The sequence below is a fragment of the Mytilus galloprovincialis genome, chromosome 8 (genome assembly GCF_965363235.1).
Source record: "Mytilus galloprovincialis chromosome 8, xbMytGall1.hap1.1, whole genome shotgun sequence".
Taxonomy (NCBI): Eukaryota; Metazoa; Mollusca; class Bivalvia; order Mytilida; family Mytilidae; genus Mytilus; species Mytilus galloprovincialis.
In genome coordinates this window covers 19183226-19205235 of record NC_134845.1, presented here as the reverse complement: position 1 = coordinate 19205235, position 22010 = coordinate 19183226, and the positions used below count along the sequence as shown (strand labels likewise).

Sequence of the window (22010 nt, the reverse complement as noted above, 5' to 3'; positions counted from 1 at the left end):
GGAAAGGACATGACTATGTTTTAAGTTACAGCTAATCAACATGTATTATTTTACAATTGGAAGTACATAATTGATTAATTTTGATTCAGAAGTCCTCTAATGAAAATATGCAGAGTTTATATTTATGAGCAGAAATTTAAGCAGAGAAACTCTAATGTTCTTCAACAAAAGCAGTAAATGTAACATCATTCAGAAATAACCATCTGTCATGAATATCGGTATATAGCATTCACTTGTATCACTCTGAATATATCTAACTGTTCATTAGGGTCAACCACATATTTAGACAACATATATATTAATAGTTTAAATTGGTTTAGTAGTTTAAGAAACACAAATTTAATGTTTTTCATAAATAACGAGATAAATAACGATCTATTTAAGCATGAACTACAGATAGTATATAGTTTGACAGTACATTGTTAAAATCATATCGCGAGTTAACTAGCTGAAAGAACAGTTATGTTTCTCATCGAGACTTTATTTTCATAGTAACAGACTTCAGTGGAATAAAATCCGGATGCCATGTCCACCAGTAGATAGGATCATATGGGTTGGTGTGATTTACTCCTGCATAGTATTGACCATTCAGGTTGGCGTCAGTGCAATAATTATGCCACCATCCAGATCTCAGAAGCTTAGTACAGATCCCGCGTCGATACTGGTCATTATCACGATCATACGTACTGAACTGCATGCCATCTAACTCCTTCATGCTTCGTTCCCCCTTCATGGAATCACCTGAAATTTAAACAATGATCCTGTATACACTAGTTCTTTCCAACTGGATTTTTTGCAGGTAACTTTTACTCTTATTACCAACAGAACCTATACCTCGTTTATAGTAAGCTGCATATTTATGACAAAATGTAAAAATAAATCAAACGAGAAAAGCAACGACCCGGATTACGTCCCTGATTTTTAAATGCAGTAAAAAATGTAAATATGATTTTGTTTCATAAAAGTTTAAAACTCCCGCTGTATTTATTTGTTCAAGAAAATTATTTTCTTATGGATTCAAACTGTATTTTGAATTAAGTCGCAACCATGTATGCTGACATATTATTTTTATAAGAATATATCTTAGAAATATAATAGGTCAGGAGGCATTGCAGAAAATTCAAAATTAAAGTATGAGCATGATATATACACATCTTATAAAACGATCTATATATCCAAATTGGTAAACTCCTGAACACTTAGTTTATTTTTTCGGAGTTTAGAATGACGTCCATTATCACTGAAGTAGTATACATGTTTGTTTAGGGACCAGCTGAAGCACGCCTCCGAGTGCGGCATTTTCTGGCTGCATTGAAGACCCATTGGTGGCCTTCGGCTGTTTTCTGCTCTTTGGTCGGGTTGTTATCTCTTTGACACATTCCCTATTCATTCCCCATTTCCATTCTCAATTTTACTTGCTCTTAAACAAATTTTATATAAAATTGAGAATGGAAATGGGGAATGTGTCAAAGAAACAACAACCCGACCATAGAACAGACAACAGCATAAGGTCACCAACAGGTCTTCAATGCAGCGAGAAATTCCCGTACCCGGAGGCGTCCGTCAGCTAAACAAATATATATACTAGTTCAGTGAAATGAACGCCATACTAAACTCCAAACTGTACACAAGAAACTAAAATTAAAAATATTACAAGACTAACAAAGGCCAGAGGTTCCTGACTTGGGACAGGCACAAAAATTCGGCGGGGTTAAACATGTTTATGAGATCTCAACCCTTACCCTATACCTATATCCAATGTAGAAAAGTAAACGCATAACAATACGCACATTAAAATTCAGTTCAAAAGAAATCCGAGTCTTGTGTATACGTTAATATTATTTAGTTACATAGTGTGCTAGTGACCTAATACGGTATACTGACCCCATATGTACCAGTGTATGTAAAGTGCGGATCCTAAAATATAATTTTTTACTGTATATGCCATAAATGCCATAATGTAGAATGATAAATAAACAGACGAACTTTTTTTAATTTTTGAAGAAAATGAAGAAAAATAGTTAAAATGTATATGTTCAGAAATACATAATACTAATAAAACAAAGTAAGAGATGCGAGCGGGATTTATCGCGCCTAAAGCCATCCAACTGTGAAATATATACCAAAATAGGTGAATTTTTAGGACATTTCACGAACAGATCGTGCAGGTGCTTTATAACTAACAGGTGAGATGTTGTTGCAGTAAAAAATATTCATTTTAATAGACGTGTTAGGAAAGTCGATACTACTGTTGGTCGGAAGAAATATACAATATGATTGGGGACCTTCTCAATGAGTATAAAAACTGAACTCTTTTGTTACCTGTTTGGGCGTGTTTGATACCGCTGAGACAAATCTGTAACAATTGTATTTATTAGAGTACGCAGGAAAAGATCAAACTATTTGTTTAAGAACCAGAAAAGATTCAATAAATACATTTTTAGACAAATTAATATTAGTTTTGTGAATAATTTATCTTGTTTTAACATCTTGTAAGCCTTTGTTATTTTATTAATACTTTTACTTTCAGTAACTGCAAGTACTTTGATATTGGTACTTTGTGTCTATTGTCTTTATGTTATTTCTTTTAACGATTCCTGCCGATATAATGAGTCATGCCATTTTCAATCGATTTGCATAGTATGTACTTATGAATTACTGTTACAATTACACGACTGTCCGATGTTAGAAAAGGGTTTCGTCAAGAGCTCTTACGAACATATTTAACCCCGCAATATTATGTATGAACCGGTCACACACCATCAGCCTCATATTCAGTAATTGAAGTTAGATTTTGAATGCGCACACTGGTAGTATACAGCAAATAAAAATAAGTACAACACAAAACAAATAAACACAAAAATAAATACCCCCCCCCCCCGGCCTCCCCCCCCCCACACACACACACACTTCTCATCTGTTATAAGACTATAAAAAGGTGTCCACGATTTTTGATTCTATATCATAAGCATACGTCTTTGGAATAATCGTTATAAGCTTTTCTGATAATTCTGATTTTAGAAACAAAAAGTTTAAACGACATTTAAAGAACGATACAAACAAACTTTGCTTTAGTTGACATTTGACGATTTGAACCCCATTGTCTTCGTGTAAAATAACATCTGTCTGCATTTCCGATTCCAATGGGTTCAAGTTTATTCTCTCGCCTACAAAATTCGAGGGTTTCTTTACCCTCGGTCCGCCTTTCCGTCCGTAACACACTTGTTGACACTCTATATTTAACAACGTTCTAGGAATTTGACCGTACTTGATTCGTTTTTAGTCCTTATGAAAATCTAGAATCCTATTAATTTTTGAAGACAAAGGTCAAGGTCACAGTTGAAATTATTTGACGCAATAAGACGTCTAGAGACAGTCAGAGTCGTTTGTGACCTTATGGGAACACCAAAGGAACGAACTAAAACAAACAGTTGAATTGTTTGGTGGACTTTTCGGGAGACATTAAACAATGCAAATGCTACCCAATCATACAATGCTAAAAGTTATTAGGCAAGTGAACAACAAAATCCCAAATTTGCATTATAAAATAAATCATCGAGCGTTCATATTGTGAAAAGGGGATTTGTGTTTTCCAAAATATTTTTTTTTTTTTATTATTTTTTTTTAAATCGTACCAGAATGAAGCAAAACGATACTAGTAGTTTGCTTCCATTGAGAGATCAAGCAGGCCAAAACCCTTATCAAATTTTTTTTGAAGGAATTTTGTTGATTCTGAGAATAAAACAAAAACATTCCCTCTTTTTCATGTGTATCCTTAATTTACAAATGTACCACGTAATTTATTTTAATTATCACATTTGAAAATTAATTTTGGTTCTTAACAATGCCCGATCGGTCATGTATTGCACACTATAAATAACGTATTTCAGTGGCCATACAGGTAATAAAAAATAGAGTATTTATAATTTTGGAGATGACCCCCCAAATCTTATTGTATTTATCTTCCATCCAACACGAGCACCAACAGTAGTATCGACTTTCCTAACACGTCTAATACAATTATTAAAGTTGTATAACGTAGAATATGTTTTGTCATTCAGTTTTTTTCATATTTAACTAAATTCCACTATGATGATTTCGTAATGCTAGTCATGTTTACTGTCGAATAATGATACTATTCTTTCATTTTAACTGTGAAGCGAATCATTAGTATTGTATATGCGGTGCATTTTCACTGTATAATTATTATTTTTTTTTTATCTATTACAGCTCATTTCTTTAAGCATGTAGAGCAAGACTTTAGTTGATTTGCTTGCTTTTTTTATTGGATAATCATTATGATAACACCCAATTTAATTCAAATATTAAAAATACAGGTTAAACTATGCCTATTCATATTGTTTAAAAATGTCAATCTTATTTACAAAGTTTGTATAAACAATTATACAAACAAAGCAAGCAAGCCAACCAAAGTTTTGCTTTACATGCATTAGGAAATTAGCTGTAAAGCCTTAATTTAGCCGACTTGCTCAAATAATAGATAAAGTAAGAGAAAGATTTGATAAAATTTAACTTACGGATAAAAGTTTGGTTTTAAAACACTCTACTAAATTCAATAGAAATAACATTTATTTCAAATGTATTCCATTTATTTTCTTATAAAGCGTATAGAGATCTTTATCCTTATTTTTTTTTATCCATTTCCATGACACTTCATCACTAATTACGTACATCTTGATATAGATTGCACCTTTGTTTCCCCGTTTAAAAGGTTTTACACTGGAGCCCTTTATAACTTGCTGTTCGGTGTGAGCCAAGACTCCATGTTGAAGACCGTATTTTGACGTATAATGGTCTACTTTTATAAATTGTGACTCGGATGGAGAGTTGTCTCATTGTCACATACGACATCTACATGGATCAAAAACGAAACGAGACGGGATAAAAAGGGATGAAAAAATCTACGCTACTTTTTTAATATATTTATAATGGGCTTTATATGAGTCAAAATAGAGTAAAACAGTGGGTCGCATTTGGGTATAAGCGTCACGCCGGATTGCCGATTTTTTGCAAGCGTGACAGGTGAAAGTCAAATGATTGTGTAGAGAAAAACGGGAAATGAAGTCTAGCGGGACACGGATAATTACAAAAAATTAGAACTGCATAGTATAAGCGGGATGCGGGAATCTGACAAAACAATAAGCGGAATACGCGAATCTGCCAAAACAGTAAGCGGGATCCGGGATCAGAACCCCCAAATGAGACCCCAGAAAAAGATATTTTTGTATATTCATCCTATTGTTACAGTCATGCCTTCAATAACAAAAGTATCCGATGCATGCATTTTTTCATATTTTTGGTCCCTTTTTCAATTTTGTGGGGTCCAAATTTATAGACAAAAGTTCTTTAATATAGATATTTGGAATTCGTTGACATGCTGAATCTGACCATGTATCAAGTTTGTGGATTTTTTGCCTAGTTGCTGAAATAGCCCACATAGAGTTCCAAAGGGTCTAAAATCAACAAAAATGAATTGTAGCATGCATTTCGTGTACAATAACCCAAATGTGCATGGTTTTACCTCTGTGGTAGTATCCATTCGCGGATCTAGAATTTTTCATAAGTAGGGGCCCACTGACTGCTTAAGAGGGCCCGCTGCTGTCACGCTCCAGTGATTCACTATATAAGTTAAAATCAAGGAGAAACGTAATCTGAAGAATACAATATGACATTTTGAGAATCGCTTTTGTTACAAGTTTGAAAAGCTATATATTTGATGAAGAATGAATGAGGAGTTTGTATTTCAATTGGAAAATACATGTATCATAAATCCTAAAGTCATCAACTAAGTTTTTTTTTCATTTGTTGCAAGTGCATTTATCACATAATTCTACAATAAAAATTCCTCGCATCTTTGAAAATTCTACATTAATAATGACTGCACTAACAGTGATAATTCATCGCATCTATAGTTAAAATGGATCGCTTTCAATAATCGATATGCTATATTATTGTATAGCAATATAATATTTCCCACAGAACGTAACCAAAAGTTAGCGTGCAATAAATTCTAATATTGCACTAGTGCAATAAATCTTCAAAATTCATGACGTCATTAACGACAAAATCTTAGTTTAAACCAATTTTTACTTTCAAATATTATATTGCTATACAATAAAAGGGTTATTGCATGAATATTGGGGAATATTGTCCCTCGTAGAACATATATTGCACTCGCAAGCTCGTGCAATATAAAATTCTACTCGGGACAATATTCCCCAATATTCATGCAATAACCCTATATTATGATGCTTTTATAACACTTATTTGAAGTTTAATGCTATGTTTGTATATTATAAAGACATATCACAATGAAAATATGTTCACTGGGGTAAAGCTGATGACCGTAACTGCATTCACGGTCATCCCAAGATGTCGGGTGAAAAATTAGGTCAGTTTCTGTATTGTCTGTTTAAGTGTTTCTATATCATTTTCTTTACAAATCATACATTGAAACGATGTAAATTTATAAAAGAATCACTCGAAAATCACTAATTACTTCCGAGAAATGTGCATGAAACGGGAAATTCGATTTGAAAAAATCGTTAAGATGACCGTAAATCATAATCAAAATATTTTCAAGATGACCGTAACATAAAACAAGGATGACCGTGATTGATAAAAAGATGACCGTAACTTGTAAAGGATGACCGTAATTTGTAAAGACTGACTGTAATTTATATAGGACGACCGTAACTTTTATAGGATGACCATCAATTATAAGAAATATCCGTATTGTATTCAAAGCTATTTTGTTGAGTTTGTCGATATCAATAGGGGATCGGTTAGCGGATATAAATATGTTTCATAAATTTCTTTTTTTTAAACTATAATATAATTGGCCATATTTAGGATTTATAACAATGATAGTAAATTGCATATTTCTCGTAAACAATGAAATATTTATTGCTGTCCACGTTAAAATTTGAACACAAATTGACAGCGATACGACGAAAATTTGAAGAAACATGAATGTGTCCCTAGTACACGGATGGCTCATCTACACTATCATTTTCTATGTTTAGTGGACTATGAAAATGGGATAAAACTGTAATGTGGCATTAGAATTAAAAAGATCATACTATAGGGAAAATGTGTACTAAGTTTCAATTTTATTTAACTTGAAGCTGGACAAACAAACAGACGAACGGACGAACGTACGCACAGACCAGAAAAACATAATGCCAATAAATGGAGCATTACAAACATTAATAATACATACGAATATTTGGTAATCGAGCCCATGTGTATGGTTCCAGAGGAAGCAGATTAAAATCTTAATTTGTCTTGATATATGCAGGCGGGAACACTTTTGAAATAGAACAAAAGAATCGAAGCTCTGTGTGTATCGAGAAAGCGATAAATGTTAACTGTAATGTTTGATATAGTAACAAAATTTTAAAAAGTTAATAGAAACAAATAAAACGACAATGTTCTTATTTTAAAAACACCATTTGCATAAGTTTTCAATGTATCTATTACATAGTAATGCAAAACAATAAGATATCAAGTCGACGACATGGTTCTTATCGGGGCCTTTTATAGCTGACTATGCGGAAATGGGCGTTGCTCATTGTTGAAGGCCTTACGGTTACCTATAATTGTTAATGTTTGTGTCATTTTGGTCTTTTCTGGATAGTTGTCTCATTGGCAATAATACCACATCTTCTTTTTTTTATATATAGTATCTATAAGTTGGATGTAGAAAATGCATAACCTCCGATTTTTTTTATCACGGACGGAGAACATATCAATCTTTTAGTTCAGAAATTTTCGTGTCTGCCCTTCCATTATGTGAATCAAGAAAAAATTCCCCAAAACAGGTAACGATTGTATCGAAAAGAGAAAAATCGAGTGCACCTTTTTATGTTAGGGCATGTTTGGGTGTATATTTTGTCTTTAAACGTACAAACCAAGAGTATTTTATATAGCACTCGCTTCAGATTCTATCATTATTATATATCAAAGCTACAGGTTGACTTTATAACGTAAAAAAAATGACAGTACGAAAAGATGAAATGTATGGGTCAAGTGAGATACCTATCTAATGAATCACAAAAACAGAGTAGGTGTGTTCGAATAGCTATTTTTTCTAAAAGTACTTGACGACAGTCTTTTAATTTGGATGATGAAAATGGATATCTTCGAAAAAAATATGATTTTCTTGTGTGTGATAACTAGGGTTTATAATCTTCAACCACTAAAATTGTTTAGTCTGCCCTTCCACGAAATATTTTATTAGAATTTTTTTAAATGCTTAAGAATTTTCAAAATTCCATCTGACATCCGAACAGACAACATTTTTAAGTTGAATCAATGCAGACAAGATCATTAACTAATGCTCATTAGCTAGTAGATACATTTGTCTTTTAAAATATAACTGACATATAACGATCGATCGTAATGGTGCTATGTGGATAAATTTATCAGTTTTCAAGAGCAAAATTGGCAGAGCGTCATCCCTACAATGGCTTCCATTTCTACGATTGTGAGCATGAACTGGCGTAATGGGGAGATAATTTTGAAGAAGTAGAATCCTGACTGTATGAATAACATTTCTATATACATTGTATATACAAATTGACAACGTTCCGCCTTGTGATACGCTTTTCGTATAATACTATTTTAAGGATCTACTTTGCTGGAGCTCACCTTCACTAGTGTCACTAGTTTATTCAAATGATATTTTCAAAATATTTCTGTTATTTTATTTGCACGACAAAATGAAAGACGATATAATATCAATGGGTGTACATGCAATTTTTTGGCATTTTTAAAAATGTGTATTTATTATATGTCATTAAAAGAAATCCCAGAAACAAAAAAAAAAATCTTTTGTCGAGCAGTTGAACTGTGCACCGCATTTTTTTCATTATGCTTGTAAGGTGTCATTTTATCGCGCTTTTGTAGCATGTTTTCCCTTCCTGTTCCTTTGCATGTCTTTTGGCAAATGCATTTTAAAAATTAAACCCTCTACTGTAAAAAAGATACATATGGTAATCTTTGCATTTGAAGCACGTCTTATTTTCTTCTACCTATAGAATAAAACTCTCATATTAATATGTGTATACCAACACGATTAATCATTTGATACAAAAAAATAGTTATATAAATACGGATATTTCTTAAAATTGAGGGTCATCCTTTAAAATTACAGTCATCATTTACAAATTACGGTCATCTTTAAAGCAGTTACGGTCAGCCTTGTTATGAATCGCTGATTCTGTTACGGTCATCTCGATTGTGATTTACGGTCATCTTGGCGATTTTTTCAAATCGAATTTCCCGTTTCATGCACATTTCTCAGAAGTAATTAGTGATTTCCGAGTGATTCTTTTATAAATTTACATCGTTTCAATGTATGATTTGTAAAGAAAATGATATAGAAACACTTTAACAGACAATACAGAAACTGACCTAATTTTTCATCCGACATCTTGGGATGACCGTGAATGCAGTTACGGTCATCAGCTTTACCCCAGTGATGTTGAAACTTAACTTAAAATCCTTTAACTTGATATTTTCAAAACGTAAACAAATACAGTTTTCCCATGATCCTTTATTCTACAATAGACATACCCGCATATAACAGTAAAAATGAACTAGCTGGATTCGCACTTTATATACACTGTGTACCGTATAACGTCACTAGCACACTATGTAACGAATTTATCTTTCCGACTATCTTAACGTGTAGAGGATTTACACTAGTGACCTATCAAAACGAGCAAGTCTTCAATACAAATTAAATGTGTTTTGTGAATTTATTTCACTTTATCACCACTTTCTTCGTCTGTTGAAATCTTTAAGATTTTTTTCTCAGTACTGTTTTGTTTTTCTAAAGGGACGTAACACCACTACTAACCGTGTACGAAATAAGCCCCGCCTCCTTATTACCTTATATGGAATATAAAGGGACGTAACTCCACTACTAACCGTGTATGAAATAAGTCCCGCCTCCCAACTAACCTAATATTAAATATACACGGTATCCACGAGGACGCTTTTAGCCAATCATATTCCTAGGAATGTATAGGAGGTAAGATAAAACATTATACTAAGTTATATATGATTGTTTTGTTCACATACTAGTTACTATGGGTAAACACTGTTGTGATAGATCCGATTTTATTTGCTACACCTACCAGCTGTTCCGTTGTAATCGCCAATTGACAGCGTATAATTTGTTGCTTCATTTCCTACATGGAAAGTGTTGTACTCTGCATAGCGATTCTCGTTTGTCCAGTCCTCCAGGTCTATCAGTAAGGTGTAATTCTTTCTAGATAAAATTGTGTGAAGATTATCATTTCCTGAAATATTAATATGTATTTATAATTAAAAAGAATAATATGTATCTGTTACAAAAGCCGATCATTTGTTATTTTTATTCACAAATCAGACAAGGTTTTTGAATTGTTTTACATTGTCTTATCGGGGCCTTTTATAGCTGACTATGCGGTATGGGCTTTGCTCGTTGTTGAAGGCCGTACGGTGACCTATAGTTGCTAATGTCTGTGTCATTTTGGTGTTTGTGGATAGTTGTCTCATTGGCAATCATACCACATCTTCTTTTTTTTATAAGGATGATGAATTGGTGTATAACAACAACAACGAAGGCAGTACGTCTTCAACAATGACCCATACCACCTAGTCGGCTATATAAGGTCTCGAAATGAAAAATGTAAAACTATTCAAACGAGAAAACTAACGGACTTGTTTATGAACACAAAATAATAAACAAAAACAAAAGATACACAGCAACAAATGACAACCACTGGATAACAGTCTCCTGACATGGGATATGCACATACATAATGTGGCGGGTTTAAACTAGTTTGCTGGTGGCACCCCCTCCTTTTCGAGTCTGGGACAGTACAAGCTCTAGGAAAACCTACACATCTCCGTAAAAATAGAATGTGCTATCCCGTTTAAAATAAGTTTTCTACATGTACAGCCAAACTTTCGAGCCAAATCTTTGTATCCGTGAATGAATTTATTACAGTTTTTACGTAATTCGTGGTTTAATAATTTACCAGCAATACATAGATTACGTTCATTGAAATCCAAAACGTCACTACAGACACGGGCGAAGCATACGAGTTGTGATACATAAACACCGTAAGCTTATAAGCTGTCATTTGCTACCATGCAATTAAAAATTTCATTACAACTGACGTGTTTCTGGTAAAAAAATCATTTTGATTGAAAAATTTAGAATAAATAATGATCTTAAAATGTTCTTGGCATTATGCTAAGGCATAATAAAATGGTGTTCTATACTACTGAATATATCTTTTCTCTAGGCATTAGCAAAAATTAACATAATCACATTACTTCCACTTATTACAAGGTATGAATACTGTTTTATTCAAGGCAATTATTAGGATGTTTTGATTTTCCAACGAAAAAGTTACATACATGCAAGGCAGCGAGCACTAATAATCTGCATTTGGTAGATAAATAATAGCAAAGAAATAATAAAAACCGAGGAAAGGTGGAAAATGACGGTATTGTCAAATAGAAATACTCCGAAGTACCAATGAGAAGTGTTTTCGTGTGCCCTGCATACATATGTGTGGTGTGGTCATACAGATTTGAAAACAATACGGTATACCATTAAAAATTACCAATATAGAAGTCTGCCGCAATATCTCCAAAGCCTTGTTTGTATTCTGTCCAATTACGGTAAAAGTCTGTATTGCCATCAATTCTTCTTTGAATAACCTTAAAGGGAAATAACAATTTGCATAAAAAAATACACTTCAGTTTAAACTTGATTTTATCGGGATCCTTCACACTCTAAGGAGTTGCAAAAGATAATATGTCGTACGTACAGGAAATGCAAGGAGATATATATGACCATTAGATTTTATCACATCAGGTCTAGAATCAGAGAATTAGGTCGTTCTATAACAGGTTCCCCTCATATTATGTCAAAATAGTGTTTTCTGCAGTATGGCTATATACTATTTTTATTAAATGCTTGTGATAGATGTCTGTCAATAGTCAGCAAGGAAGCAAATTATGATAATTTATATCTTGTAGTACACGAATAATGCATATAAATTGATACGCACCATCCATCCGCCTTCTGCACAGTAAACTTGAATTACGTTTGAATTAAATGTGATCATTTCATACTGTCCGCTGCTTTCCACTGGTAAATCGCTGCAGTCCGTTATCGCAGATTGTACTAAAAATAAAAATAAGAATAAGAATAAGAATATCTATTTACCTCTAGAAATTGACAATGACACCAAAGAGATTATTTTCAAAGAATTGGTGATATATATAATTATAAAATTTGGCGTAATAAGGTTACATTTTTAGTAGAACAGGCAAAGAAAAAATATTTCCAAAATGCTATTTCAAATTGTAAAGATAGTAAAACTATTTGGAAGTATGTCAAAAGTCTAAATCCTAAAAAAGCACATAATAATATCACGCATTTAGAATATAAAAATAGTGTAATTCAAAATGATGTTGATATAGCAAATACATTTAATGTGCATTTCACAAATATTGCTGAAGGTATAGTTGATAACAAATTATGTAATAATGATGATGGTGCCAGTTTTGATGCACTCAATAAATTTGTAAAATCAAAGTTACAAACGGGTAGTGAAAAATTCATTATTCCAGAAATGAGTATTTTAGATGTAAACATGTATTTAAAAAAACTTGACAAGTCTAAAGCAACTGGTTTAGATGATGTCGGACCAAATATTTTGAGTATGTGCAGCGATGTCATTGCACCAGCCTTGACATATATTTAATCTAAGCATCAAAAGTGGTAAATTTCCAAGTATTTTTAAAACTGCAAGAGTTTGCCCAATTTTTAAAAGTGGCGATGCCTGTAATCCTGATAATTATAGAACCATAGCAGTTTTGCCTTGTCTTTCAAAAATGATAGAACGACATATAGCTAATAGTTTGTTTATATTTTTAAATAGTAATGACCTTCTTAATACTACACAGTCAGGTTTCAGACCTAAACATTCGTGTACTTCTGCTCTTACTAAATTAGTACTTGTTTGAACGAAGCCAACAAGTTATGGTCAATAACGTCATGTCTAATACTAAATGCATAAAAACTGGGGTACCACAAGGTTCTATCCTGGGCCCTCTGTTATTTATTTTATATATCAATGATTTACCACTTAATATAGAACATTCATCAATAGATTTATATGCAGATGATTCTACATTACATTGTAAAGGTAATAATTTACTTCAATTAACTTCTAACCTTCAAAATGATATTCATGTAATTGAAAACTGGTGTTCGCAAAAATTGTATGAAATTAAATGCCAAAAAGTGTAAATCAATGATTATTGGTTCAAAACAAAGGCTTTGTTCAACTGGAAACAGTTTAGATATCAATATTTCAAATGAACAAATAGAAAATGTAGATTGTGAAAAACTTCTTGGTTTATATATTGACAAAAACCTAAATTGGAATCAGCAGATAGATAAAATGTCATGTACTATATCAAACAGAATCAATTTATTACAAAAGATAAGAAAATATTTACCTATGCATATACGTATTATCTATTTTAATGCTTATATTCTGCCATTATTTGATTATTGTTGCAATATATGGGGAAGCTGTTGTGAAAGTGGAATAAATAAACTTAATAAGTTATTAAAGAAATCTGCTAGGGTTATAGTAGAAGCTGACATAATGACATCATCCAGTTTATTGTTTAATAATTTACACTGGTTAAATATAGAAAAACGCATTCAATAACAAAAGGCAATACTTGCATTAAATCATTAAATGGTATGGTTCCTAACTATTTACAAGAAAATTTTCATTTTACTGATAATCAAAATTATAACTTACGTTCAGCTGATGAAAAACTATTAAATCTTTCAAAACCAAAAACAATTTTTTTAAAGAAAACATTTACATATTCAGGTTCTCAAATATGGAACAGTTTACCAAATGAAATAAAAATGAGTAATACACTTGTATCTTTTAAAACAAAATGTTACGAATTTTTCATCAATTGTGCAAATTAATATGCTTTTTCATTATTATTTAAATACAATTGTATATTGTGTATAATATAACTTTATAATACTCTATGTAAATATGTTATTATTATTTTGAGGACTCTCAGGAAGATTAGTTTTAACTAATGGGATCATCCTCTTGAAATAAAGATTATTTATTTATCTATTTATTTATTTATTTAATGAGGGTCGGTGGAAAACAAAACTTAACGACAAACGAAATGATGTCAGTTTCCCATTAGTGAACTTTTCATTTCTATGTAGCAGCATTCCAGCAGCACCTGAATAAAGAGTATATATCTCCCAGCTGATATCAATATTCCAGGACTTTTATTTCCTTTACTAATTTTCCTGATGGATGACTGCTGCTCAAAAGGAAGCTGTTAAACCACGAGTTTCAAGTGGTGAAGTTGAAATCATCACTTTGTTAATTTTACGGACGCCATCACGTTATGGATTATCAGTTCCACGGATAATGACAAATATGTTTCAACTGCCGTTATTACAATCCCATCCTCTTTTCCAGAATGTTAATCTACTAAATGAGGCTTATCACCGGGTTTGTACTTGCATGAGCAACACGACTGGTAGCACATGTGGAGCAGAATCTGCATACCCTTCCGGAGCACCTGAGAATACCCCAGTTTTCTATGTTCTGTTTTGTGTACTGTTGTTTGTCAGTTTTCTTTTTCTGTTTTAAACCATTGCATTGCCAGGTAGTTTGAATGTCCCTTCGTCATCCGCCTCCCTTTTACTTATTTACACAAAACAGTATACTCTATACTTTTTACTTTTTTATTTTTTTATTTTAATTTTTATTAGGTATACCCAAGCCGAGATGGTAAACTGTTTTTTGTATATGCCTTATTTTCTAATACTTGATAAGATGGATTTGTTGGTGTATACTGTTCTGAACTAATATTGCATTATTTACAATGCCTCCACTGGTAAATAGTTAAAGTCTGTAGGTTTTCCGATTTCTGGTAAAAATACATAAAACCAAGCTCTTGGCGGAGTCAAAAAGCTAGACATAGGTATGCTACCGGTATTTCCGGCGTCGGCGGCGTCGTCAACAATGTCTTAGTTTATGAGTATTTCTAGTTTATGATGAGCCACAAGTGGTAGGTCAATGATATTGGGTATGCAGTTGTATAAGCATTGGCAAATCTCATTACCGTGGAGATGATTTGGCTCCGCCCTATTAGTCATTGGCTATTGACTCTGATTAAAAATTGAACGTCATGTATTAGTTTGGGATTAGATCAGTTTATAAAGATAAACTGCTAATGTTGAGTCAATGATATTTGGTATGCAAGTTGATTGGCATTTACAAGCATCTTTTCCGTAGAGATTATATTTGCCCACCCCTTCTTTATGATTGACTTTGAAATTTTTACATAATTTACAAGTAAAATTAATGTTTGTGTTTATGTTTGTTTTAAAAAGGGAACGACTTATAATAAGTCAATGATATTTGGTATGCAGTTGTTTTACCTGTACCTCTGAAGAGTATATATAAGCTCGCAAGAGTATCAATTTGATAATAAATGACACATTTATAACTTACCTTTATAGACAGTTTTGCTTATCATCCATGTGCTCTCTGAAGGTAAGGTAACTGGCACACAAGATGACACGAGTTGACATGATTGTGTTACTTTATTAAAACTGGCAGCACAGCAGTTAGGCTGAATGGTACATAAATTGGCACATCCCAAAGCTGATTCAATTAATTCTTGTATTATTATCTCACTAGAATGAAATGATTTGTTTTGATAAATGAAGAAGTCTTGATCAGTTCTTGATATACCACGGCACAAAGGTAAAAATATAAGAAAAGCATAATATAACATCTTTGATAACATATCGTTTAACCAGTTCTCATAAGATTCTCATAATAAGTCGACTAACAGCTTTAAAGCGGTGTATGTAAAATATTATAACGATATTCTTTTTATTTCTTTTCTAATACAGGCCAAAGAATTATTTCTTTACTCAAAAGTTAGTACTTCAACATTTTGTATTATCTTTATATTTACTTTCATCGTATGATCAATGTGACATATTCTGTTTATCGGGTGTTTTAATTGTTATATAATGACACCTAATTTCTTTGAAAAAAACATATTTATTTTCGTTAGGATTCATCGGTTAATCGTTAGTTAAGGCTGCTTGTATATTTTAGTAATAACTCTTGATATTTGATGTGCTGACAAGCCTGCGTGGTCAGCCCGAGTAATGTTTAAACGAAAAAAGTGTGACATGTTTTTTTCACGTTTAAAAAATATATATATATATATATATATATCTGAAGGATTATAATTTTTTGAATATTATAAATTTCATTCATTCTCCACTTTACACTTGAATAAATAAAGGCAACAGTAGTATACCGCTGTTCGAAATTCATAAATCGATTGAGAAAAAAAAACAAAATCCGGGTTACAAACTAAAACTGAGGGAAACACATCAAATATAAGAGGAGAACTACGACACAACACTAAAATGTAACACACAGAAACGAACTATAACACAACAGTGGCCATTTTCCTGACTTGGTACAGGACCTTTTAAGAAAAAAACAGAAAGGGTTTGTGGCTAATAACACTATGGTTCAATAAATGATTTTTTTTTATGAAACGGAGAAGGAAAGTGTGTTTTAAATATAAATTCGAGATTCATACCAAAAAGTAATAAGTAAACAGAATTCTTTACACCAATAAAAGAATTTTTAAAATAATTGGTTATCTTCTGAGTACCAATGGTAAATGCCTATACATGCACTGTAAATCTAAGTGTTAATAAATAGAACACTGCTTGAACGCTTTTTTGTAACACTTTTTGAACGTGTAATGGTGTTCCAAATGTTTACACTAGTGTTCATCAATTGAATGTGTGGTGTTCAGTTTTTAATGCCTTTGTGTTTCATTTTTGAACACTTGATGTTAGAGAGCTTAACATTAGTGTTCAACGATTTAACGTGTCCGAATGTTCAAAATCTTAATACGTCGACGCGTTCAACAGCCATGTAACACTTTTTGAACACACAGAACATGTTTAAAAATCAAAATGTTAAGATTCAGAACACCAGACGTTTACATTCAGAACAGTTCACATAAGTGTTCAAAGTGATGGTGTTCAAATGTGGAACATGTTCTATTTTCAAGCGTACATAATTTTCCATAAGTACTAAACTTAATTAAACTGTTATAAAAACTATATTGAATCAGGCAAAATATAACAATAAAACATATTTTAACAAGTAATTCTTTATATAATCAAATGAGCATATATGTAAGAAAAGTACACAAGAATACCTTATTATATCACAAGTAACATTCAGTGAAATCACATACATTATGTTTTTAAACTGACTTAAATATATATCACAAATAATGATTTACCCCTAATGACAAGATAGTTGCTACATCATGTGTATCCTAACCAAAAAAGCATGTCAATGTGATAAGTAGATAGTTTATGGTAAAGATATTTGTCACAATGAAAGTTTAAAAGTTTGCAAATTCCAACAGTTCTTATACGATCACATACAATGTTCGCTCCACTTTTCAGTGCATCTTCACTTAAAGCTATCAACTGGGTGTCATTTTATGTGTTGTTATCAACTTCCAATGTCTATGACCCTATATATCCTGCAAAATAAAATTTAAAATTAATAAAAGAGAGTTTTTCATAAAGCATAAAAAAAATGCAATGGTTGTTATGCTTTAACTTCGATATATACTAGAGTACAAATTGATATTCTATGGCAGTGAAATGCAAGTTTTGACATTATAAATTACAAAAGTCGATTTCTTAATTTAAGTTATACAGATATAGAAATGATACACCCACATAAACTATTAATATGCATATATTGTCATACATTTTTTTACATCTTTCTTTTTTCCAACACTTTATAGCATGCAGAAATGACCTTTGTGTGATTATTGGCTACCGGTTCCTAATTAAAACATTTCAATCTAACGATTCCTGCAAATAAAAAAAAACGAATGCATTTTCTAAGTCAAAAATGGTGTTCCAAATGTTTACACTAGTGTTCATCAATTGAATGCGTGGTGTTCAGTTTTTAATGCCTGTGTGTTTCACTTTTGAACACTTAAGGTTAGAGTTCTTAACACTTAGTGTTCATCAATTGAATGTGTGGTATTCAGTTTTTAATGCTTTTGTGTTTCATATTTGAACACTTGATGTTAGAGTTCTTAACACTCAGTGTTCATCAATTGAATGTGTGGTGTTCAGTTTTTAATGACTTTGTGTTTCATTTTTGAACACTTGATGTTAGAGTTTTTAACACTTATTGTTCATCAATTGAATGTGTGGTGTTCAGTTTTTAATGCCTTTGTGTTTCATTTTTGAACACTTGATGTTAGAGTTCTTAACACTTAGTGTTCAGCTAATATACGTGGATGTCAAAAATCATCATTTATTCTATATAACAGACACACGATCACAGATTGGTTATTCATCAGTTTAGGAAATCACCAGAACAAAGCTGACAGTTATTTACGTTTAATCTAAATCCTATTCTTTAATTTTTTTTATGTTGAATGTTGAAAATTTGGATATAACAGTTATGAATATTTGACAAATATATATCTGACATGAAAAAATAACAAGGAAGCCATCGAGCTACCTATGGAGATTATCCTACTGCCTTGTTACTCACTTCTTTCGTGTTCATGTGGGATAGAAGTCCCTTCTCCAGTTCTCTTCCTTGTGTGTATCCATTCTTCGTTTAACCGCCTAAATCACCAGCCGATATCTGTTTCCGGTTTTTGGTACCCTGGTATATTTTTTTTAACGCGAGGTGTTCAAAATTTCTAGCGATTTGAACACTGATTGAACATGTAATGTTAATAAACTGAACGGATCATGAAATAAGATAAACATCGACATATTTTTATTACGATATTATCATAACAGGCCTCATAGATATGCATAATTATGTCAGTTATAAGTAAAACTAGTAATAATAATAAAATAAGTTCATAAACTATACATATATGCCAGCTTTGAAGTTTAATATTTCACAATTACTAAAATATTAGTCAAAAATTCACAAGATCATCATCCTGCGTATACATTCATATTTTTAAATTAATTTCTTTGCAAATTTGCCAATAATTAGAAGGATAGAAAATCGGACAAACAACTATCTTCTTTTTTAGATCAGAATTTGAACACCCGTGTTCACTGTGTCTGAACACACATGTTAATATTTTCAACACAAACGTTAAAACTTTGAACACGTCTCTAAGCATGAACATATGACGTTAAAATATTGAACATTCGGTGTACAAATTTTGAACGCGTCCGGACGCGTCCGGCGTCAGGTATATATACAGTGTGTAATATTTTTCTACTCGCATGAAACATCGTTAATTGGAAGTTTGTACAAAATAAAGAAAAAAAGATGTTTGATCAACAACTTTTATTGAATTTTGCTTTCCGGTATAATTGGTATAATTATATCGAGGCATTCTCTAATTTAATTTAAACCATAATCGTATTATATAATAATATCACAATTATTTGGTTCCATTTGTTTTAATTCTAAAACTTGAAGCGTTCATGTCACACTATTTGACACATCAATATTACTTTGCATCAGTTTACAAATAAATGATAATGAATTATATTTGGATCAGAAAAGGAAATAAAATCTATAATCTAATTGGCATGTAAGCTGTCTTTTCTTGATTATAAATCAATTCGACAGGTGCTTGATTCTCAATGTCTTGGTTGAAATAACGATTTGTCATCAGTCTATCTTCTCCGTTATTTTTCTATTCATTTTGAAATTAAATATGCTTTTTATAAGGGACGACATCAAAAGTTCAATGTAGGATAAAAAAAAACTTAATTCATTTAGTTTTTTCACTGACCCCCCTACCCCCCTTTCTTATCTTAATTTGGGAAAAAATGATTGACCAATAAGGATATATATATAATCGATGTCAATTAAACAAAACTTGCAGCACTTTTGACCCCAACCCCAAACTATTTGAATTAAGTTTTTTTTTTTATCCTCCATTGATTTTTTGATGTCGACCCTAAACTGAGACTACTGTGATGCCATTTAATTTGATCGATTCCTAATCAAACATCCTTTGATCAATGGTACAGGATCAAAATGATGAGGGGTATTCGACAGTGAGAAAGCAATCCGATAATATAAAAAAAAGCAAGAGAAAAACTATATAACAGAAGGTGTTTTTTTTTTTTTTACCATAGGCAAGACTTAGTCTGCTGTCTGTTGTACTTGTTTTCGTTTCTCGATTAAGTATAAATCAGGTCCTCTTTTCTTGTTGGAATCGTTCACATTTTGTCACCCCTGTGAATTCTATATTTTACCCAACGGTGAGAGTTGTGTCATTACACAATAAAATTGAGAATGGAAATGGGGAATGTTTCAAAGACAACAAAACCAACCAAAGAGCAGAAAACAGTCGAAGGCCACCTATGGGTCTTTAACACAGAGAGAAAATCCGGTACGCGGAGGCGTGCTTCAGTTGAACCCTAAACAAAAATGTGTACTAACTAGTTCAGTGGTGATGAACGTCATACTTAACTCTTTAATATATAAATAAACTTAAAATTGATATTTTTACAAGACTACCAAAGGCCAGAGGCCCCTGACTTTGGGACATGCGCAAAAATGCAGCGGGTTAAACATGTTCTGTGAGATCTCAACCCTCCCCCTATACCTCTAGCTAGTAGGAAAAAAACATATGCACATGCTGTAAAAATTAATTTAAAAGAAGTCCGAGTCCGATGTCAGAGTAGGCAACAATAGAACCATAGCAAAATGACAATGATACATAAATGAACAAAGGACTACTAGTTACTGACATGCCAGCTCCAGAACTCAATTAAACTGATTGAAAGATAATGTCTTCATCATATGAATATCAAGCACAAACTCTCCGGTTATGGGTTTAGTATCATACCATCATAACATATATGAGAAGTCAGAAGAATGATAACCCATAGTATGATTATATCCTTGTCTCTTGGCCATTGATGGACATTTGTCTCTTTGACAATCATGATATCACTGCTATAATATGTTTTTTTTTTAATTCTTAAAGTGAGATATGTAAGTCAACCTATGACGACTTATCGGGAAAAGGTTAATTTTTCGACTGATATTTATCATTCAAACTTATTTAACTTGAAAACGAGTTCATGGACCCCTCTTTTTAAAAATGTCATTGATTTGATTACGTTCGAAGATTATATGTTATATGTGCCAATTTTCATGAAAACGTAAATAGTGCATTTTTTTAATTTGATAAATATACAGCAAAAAATTGTGGGTTTTTTTCTACATTCATGATGATATGATTTATATCAGTTATTTGAAAAAACAAAATGCAAAATTTTAAAGGACATCAATATAAATCAGAATTTACAAATAATTTAACAAAAAACAGATTGTGTTTATCTTTTAAAATAATAAAGTAATGCGTCTTATTTTGTGCAAATACATTTAAAGTTCGATCTCATTTTACTCAAAAAGTAGCACATGAAGGTATTTTTTCTAACATATTTGATTTAATGGGGGGGGGGGGACACCCGATCCCGGAGTCTCGATAAAGGTCCTATCCCCCCTCTTTGATCAGGCAAAAAAAAAAGCCTTTATGTAAATTGTCAGCAAAATTTCAATATGGGATCAAAACTGTATCGTATGTCCTTAACATATCTGACAGAGCCCCCCCCCCCACCCCTCCCCCTTGTGATACCATATTTATAATTTTTTAATACACCTAACATGTATGATAATGTATGTAATGATTAACCAACGTCTACTCAGTTTTCAAGATTGAGACACCTAGGGGAGATGACCTGTCATTCTCTTTGTTTTTAGCCAAACGCTTCTTTGTGTTCTTCTTTGCCGTACTGCTCTTCTTCAATATTTGTTCCAGTTCTTTCGTCTTCT

General features: G+C 32.1%; 1 protein-coding gene across 1 annotated transcript; it reads right to left on the bottom strand.

Annotated features, from left to right (window-relative positions):
* Positions 1 to 364: 364 nt before the first annotated feature.
* Positions 365 to 20601, bottom strand: LOC143043159 (fibrinogen-like protein 1). The gene is made up of 6 exons (XM_076215593.1): positions 20298 to 20601; positions 15612 to 15796; positions 12099 to 12214; positions 11649 to 11745; positions 10167 to 10331; positions 365 to 741 (listed from the first exon to the last, which is right to left on the bottom strand). The coding sequence occupies exons 2-6, from the start codon at positions 15634 to 15636 to the stop codon at positions 470 to 472; spliced, it is 675 nt and encodes a 224-aa protein (XP_076071708.1). The 5' UTR covers positions 15637 to 15796; positions 20298 to 20601; the 3' UTR covers positions 365 to 469.
* Between the last annotated feature and the right edge of the window lie 1409 nt (positions 20602 to 22010).

What these genes read in the sequence shown, in the direction of transcription:
- LOC143043159 (XM_076215593.1), bottom strand. Translation starts at nt 15,636, where the DNA reads ATGATAAGCAAAACTGTCTATAAAG. An exon ending in GTGCAGAAGGCGGATGGATG is followed by an intron (nt 11,746 to 12,098) that starts GTGCGTATCAAT and finishes TTTCCCTTTAAG; the next exon opens with GTTATTCAAAGAAGAATTGA. An exon ending in CGATTACAACGGAACAGCTG is followed by an intron (nt 742 to 10,166) that starts GTAGGTGTAGCA and finishes TTTAAATTTCAG; the next exon opens with GTGATTCCATGAAGGGGGAA.